Source organism: Pleurodeles waltl, chromosome 2_1, assembly GCF_031143425.1.
Source record: "Pleurodeles waltl isolate 20211129_DDA chromosome 2_1, aPleWal1.hap1.20221129, whole genome shotgun sequence".
NCBI classification, from domain to species: Eukaryota; Metazoa; Chordata; class Amphibia; order Caudata; family Salamandridae; genus Pleurodeles; species Pleurodeles waltl.
In genome coordinates this window covers 739,800,974-739,807,099 of record NC_090438.1, presented here as the reverse complement: position 1 = coordinate 739,807,099, position 6,126 = coordinate 739,800,974, and the positions used below count along the sequence as shown (strand labels likewise).

Genomic DNA, 6,126 nt, shown 5'->3' with positions numbered 1-6,126 from the left:
GAGTGATTTTCAGGCTGCCTGTTTTTCAGGTGGTTCATAATTTGGTGGTCCAGACCGCCTGACTGTTGGCGGTAGTTACCACCATCGCAGGCGGAGCGGTCTTTCCAGCCGTGTTCATAATGAGGGCCAAAATGTTACATTAGCAAGAACAGCTTTTTCTAGCAGTAGGTTCTCATGAGAAACGATCCTCAGCTACAAACACATTTAAACAATGCAAATGGAAAATCACAATTTAACTCTCTAGGACAGCCATTTGTTAAACGTTAAGAAATACAGCTTTGACATAAGGCCTGGCAAGAAGGCCAAGACCTTTGCTAAGTTAAGGCCTACAATTAATAAAGCTAATGCAAAATACATAACCTTTAATATACATTTCACAATATTAGAATTTTAATAAGTACACTTCATGAACATTGGCGACCACTCATGGTAGTCACATTTTCAAATGCGTGCATTATTTTTCTACATTATTATATTTTCTACACAAACCCTTTATTCAGAATACATGAATACTCGTTAATAATTTTTATTAATAGACCTGCGCTAGCACACCATACCCACCTTCCCAGCCCTCCATTCCCCAAAACCTCACCTTCCATCCACACAACCGAGGGGGGGCTGGCTGCATGCACCCACTCCCCCACATGTTCCCTCCTGGCACTTAATCCACTCTACAGGACCCCGTCACCTTGAATCAAGAGCACCTCTACCTTGGCGGACAAATCACTCCCAAAAGGAGTCCCCACATGTCCACTTCCCTCACCCAAGGTCGTCATGCCCACCAAGCCCACATGCTGCAGATAAGACTAGAGCCCTAAATTAATTACCCCCTTGCACCTCACTAACACAATAATTGCCCTCTAGCCCATCCGGCACCTTGTTACTATGTGCCACGTGACAGGGCCTCGAGAGATCCAAAGACCTGCCCTCCCCCCAGGCCTTACCCAACTCCATAATGAAGGCAGGCTCCCCCATGAGGCCTTGTGGCGTCACCGCGCTCGCAGGCCACACCAGGGAAAGAAGAGAAAGATCAAGTGGGGCAGCCGTCTGGGAAGCTGTCCCTGTCTGCTAACACACCCGGTGCATTCTTTTAGGTAAGTGAGGCATACTGGACTCCTGGAGGGGGGCGCACACCACCTCACTGATGCCTGCTCCCCTGCAGCCCTTAGTCGGCCACTGGGGAGCTTCGATGATACCCCTTCTCGGCTGCAGACTGCCATCATTGATGGCCCCATCGTTGGAAACACCACCCGATGCCGTGCTTTTCCATGTCCCTGTCCACAAGTATATACCTGGCGAGACACACGGCCTGTGACGGCTGGTCTGCAGCAGTCCCCCTGAAACCTCCAGCCCCCAAGCCAGATTACGCTCCGGAGATACGCAGGCCAGCACTACTGCCGCGACCCAACCTGTGGACCTCCTATGTGGCCTCTCAGCAAAAAAGGCCCCCTCCACCAGTAAATCAGCCCTCCCTGCCTCTCTCAAAATGTTCAATGTCTGACGTACTCTCTTGTCTTGGGAAGACATGGTTCCCTAGTTAATTCTAGTGCTCGCACACAAAAGTGTTGAAGAAAACCCCTACCTTCCGGCAGACAAAGCACTACACAATTGTTTATCACACAATACAATGTGTTATTGCACCTCACTGACCCTAGCAACCGGTGCAAACCTGATAAAATGGCACACGCTAACAGTCACCGGCCCCAACTCAAAAACCATGCACACACCCCCCCCCCCCCCCACCCAAAAGACTGACCAATCAGCTCTTCCCTGAGCCCTTGTGCATTACCAGCCGCCGGAAACTCTGGGGGGAGGGGGCTTTCTTCCCAATACCAGCAATGAAAAGCAAGTGGTTGGTACCTCTTAGTTATCCAAGAAAGAAATTGTCGAGAAAACCACATGAGTCCGTCTAAAACCGGGTGAACGGTCCTCACTCATAATTCATGTTTTTTCATCCGCTTCTGCATTACAATGTAATAGGTAATTTTCATAAACATTTGTATAGGTGACGTCACTAAATCGGCCCAACGATCTCAAGGTAATTGGCGTAGTTCAGGATAGTGAGGCACCCGTCGTATCCTATTCAGCAAAACCTCCTCGTTGCAGCGATTTAAGACCATTCGTACTAAATATTTTTTTTTAAGTTTAACAGCTACTGATCGAAAATTATATTTTCCTCTAACCAAAGTATTGTCAATAAGTACGAAAAACCAGAAAATGTATTTAGATTGAAAATGTATATTGTTGAATTTAAAAGATTTAACAATTTTGAAATAAGTGCTGTGGTACCTGCGGACAGCTGGGGTTGCTCAATGTTTAAAACGATTACGTAATACCACATTATTATAGATAACGGCCAGCATTCACTAATAAAAATGGTCCGTCAGATTCGTTTCTAATGCAGGATTCTTAAAAGGTCGCAACGTTACGTTTAATTCAGGAAGACAGAGTTTTGCACAATTGTAGTTAGCCAATAGGTTGGGGTGGAGGCCTCCTCCTTAACTTTAGCCAGCCCCTCTCGACCTTCGCCAGACGCGCACTACGTCACTTCGTCCTCCCACCAGCCAGGTTCCTGATAAGCTGCCAGAATGAGCTGCTCCTCTCAGTCACGACTCCGTTCTATGTACTTTTGTTTTGGCCCCATGCCCGTTGGAGGGCGGGGAAACCGAGGCCTGTAAAGGTCCCCTTGAATAGCCCGGAAATAACTTCCTTGCTTTAACTTTGTGAAGTTGCGCCGAGAGGGGCGGAGGTGGTGGCTATCAGCAGCTCACACAGTAGTCCGGGCTACCCGCCTACAGCCCGGATGTCTGCCGCGGGGCCTTGACACTCCATGGTCCCTTGCTAAGGGTCTTCGGCCGGGGAGGCTGAGAGAATCCCGCGAGAGGAGGATGATGGAGGGGGAGAGAGGCCTCCCTGGTGCAGGGGGTTCACCTTGCAAATGTTCGGACTTGGACAAGCCGCCATCCCCGGGGAGCCTAGACCGGAGGCGGACTTGGTGTGACAGCGAAGGGTTGCTAGGTCCGCGGTCTGGTGCGCACCAGTGGCCGCTGGAGGGGGCGTTGCGGGCCTGGGCGGCGCTGGCCCCGGAGTTGCGTGAAGAGGATGAGGAGGATGGTCCGCCTATGAGCCCCCCGCGCGCCCGGCGGACCCTCTCCCTGCCCGATAGTACCTGCTGTCACAAGTGCAAGAAAAGGGTGCAGTTCGCCGACTCTCTGGGGCTGAGCCTGGCCAGCGTCAAGCACTTCAGCGCAGCCGAGGAGCCACAGGTGCCGCCCGACGTGCTCACCCGTCTGCAGGAGGACGCCGGAGAGCCGCCCCCTCCCTTGCCCCGCGCTGCCTTCCACCTTGTACCCGAGTTCCCCGACCCCCCGGGTGGCCAGGCTCTGGCTGACCGGCTGCAGCGGGAGGGGGTGTGCCTGGAGCGGGTGCACGGCACTGGGCAGTATGAGGCGCGGGTGTGGGCTCTGGCGCGGGGCCCTGGCGTGGCCCGTGTGCGCTACACCTTCAACGAGTGGCTCTCGTTTGTGGACGCGGAGCCTGATGGTCCCGGTGATCCGCAGGATGGTGGCTGCCTGCGCCTCCGCTTCACCCTCAGCCCACCACCCTGTCTGGAGCCTGGGGCCTGCCTGCATTTCGCCCTCTGCTACCGGGAGGAGGAAGGCGGAGACTGCTGGGACAACAACCAGGGTCACAACTACACACTGCGCTACCTGGCAGTTGGTGGGACCGCAGGAGACCCCGACTGATTCAACGACAGTACACTTGAGTACAATACCCCACCATCACAACGCCCCAGCCCGGATAAAGCACAGCACCTCCAAACAACGAGTTGCATTATACCATCTTTCAGAGAATGGAGTGGCTCGAGCCAGCCACAGTACTAAATCTGTCACTTTAATACCCACCCGTTTGTTAATTTACCTTCATTCTCTCATTAAGTCTAATGCCTTTCTAAAAACGTTTGCTATTGCGGAGACTTCATACCGAATTGTTCTACCTTATTTTAATGTATAATTGGCAAAGGTCAATATTTCCTTACCTTCATACTTAAATATGCAGACGCGCACGGACCATGCATGTAATGAAACACGTTTATTTGAGAACTCTTACCTCCTTGCGTTCGGGGCACTCTGTATTGTGGAACAACAGCACGAGCAGAGTCCAGGCCTATTTGCACTTGAAAATTGTGGTCCACGCTGAAGTCTACGTTGCAGTATGGAACTGACTGCGGCAGAAAGATTTTGGAAAGTCATAGAAGAAAGATTTATTTAACCGAAATCGTGATATGAGGGTTGCTTCCTTCAAACGAAAGGTCATCTGAAGGGTATGATAATGCAAGGGTCGCTATGAACTGTGGGGATATGGGCTGCTGGCGTTGGAAGAGTGCTGGGTCCTGGCCTGGCTAAGTGCGAATACTACACAGCCCCCTTGCAACAGTCATTAAACCTCACAACCTCCTTCCTTGTCACCAGAGCACCTATGTAGGGACCTTTTTTCATCCCTACGATTGCCGTTGTGCTTTATTTAGGATGTACTTGCTGCAGCACTCAGTTTAAATTAAGGTTCTCATGATTGGAATTTGGGGCCCTGTCTATTGAATCAACTGATTGCAACAGAAGAATATTTCAGAGGATCACAAACTGGCGGTAATCCAAACTAAAACCACGTTGGTTGACTGGAAATGTTGGTTAAGAAGTAGAGCAGCTACCATTTTTTAAACATGCGCAGGCCTTTTTTCCAAACGTGTTTATAAAGTAGGATTTAACAAGTTACATTTGGTGAAGTTCTCATCGTTTTTATTTGACGATCGTCAAAACAAATGGTCATTTTCTAGACTATAAATTCCACAAAGCACTTTCCAACATCTTCAAGTACAAGGTTCCTCCCTCTAAAACACCCTTTATGTGAGGACATTTCCCATCTGACATTAGGGGCTCTTCTCTTTGGATGGACACAGCATGCATCTCTAATCCTGATGAAAATTATGATCCACCCTGAACTGAATTTACTATAGTTGAAAAATGTTTTTGGAGGCCTGCAGAACGAAGCAACTGGTGGTGCTTTGTTACATTCATTGATAGCAACACAAGGGCTTCGCTTTCCAAATAACTGTTTGTTGTGGGCTGTGTGTAATGTTTTTTTTTGAAAGAGTAGGTAGTAAGGGGGTTCTGCGGCTGCTCAGAATACCCAGCAATTCTATATCGAGCTCAAGAACAAATTGCTCTATCGCTTCCTTCCTAGCATTGTCACTTTTTCACTTTGGCTGCAGGTGAGAAGTCAAACCAGTGTTATGCAAAAATTGTGTGGCCTTATTGAAATGCTTAGGCCTTTTTCAAGGGATATCTTAAGCCTTATAAACATGAAGTTGCAAGTATTCTTTGGCAGTGTCCGAATCATTTCCATTGAAGATATTCAAAGTAAAGTAGAATCATGTATCCAAAAGAAGGGAAAGCTGGATTTTAATTGCATGAGTGGGCTATAAACAAGCACTTTTTGTACAGTGGAATTAAATATTTTGAAATGCTGCAGTTTGTTTCATACTCCAGTGTTACTATTTCCTTCAACTGTTTTACTTCGAGGTACAACTTCCCCTGCACTGTCACTTCAATAATCAAAACAGCAATCCAGACATTTCAAGAACTACTGACCATTAAATTGCATTACTCCTAATATAATTTAAGGCATTGTCCTGTCTCCAATGCAGGCATTCAGTAGGGACCTGTTGGATTCTGGTTCTGGTAGCTGTTTTTATGCCATAACCAGGTTCTTCTCGACCCTGGTTAATTACCCATTGTATTCAGTAGTTCAATTGTTTAAAATTCCCTTTTCTTGCCTGTCATTATGTTTGGAAAAAATCTTAAATTGCACTGTTCTGTAGTAATTCAGGTCTGCTCTACCCAGAAATTTTTGAATATTCTGACGAAGCCTCATCTGAATCATTCTGGAGTATTTGTTTTCTGTATTAGTGCACAACATTGAAGTACATGGTGCCATGTAGATTAGGAATAGGTATTAAAATGTGGTTGTGCAAGAATACCCCCTCCTCCTTCCGTGCAAGCAGTTTGCAGACATTTATTGTTTTTCTTGCATTCCGCTAGCTCCATCTAAAGCAGTTAATTACTGCAG

At 48.1% G+C, this 6,126-nt stretch overlaps 1 protein-coding gene across 1 annotated transcript; it reads left to right on the top strand.

The window, feature by feature from the left end:
* Window positions 1-2,507: 2,507 nt before the first annotated feature.
* On the top strand, window positions 2,508-5,525 carry PPP1R3G (protein phosphatase 1 regulatory subunit 3G). Its single transcript, XM_069217482.1, has one exon. The coding sequence runs from the start codon at window positions 2,889-2,891 to the stop codon at window positions 3,744-3,746; it is 858 nt and encodes a 285-aa protein (XP_069073583.1). The 5' UTR covers window positions 2,508-2,888; the 3' UTR covers window positions 3,747-5,525.
* Window positions 5,526-6,126: the final 601 nt, after the last annotated feature.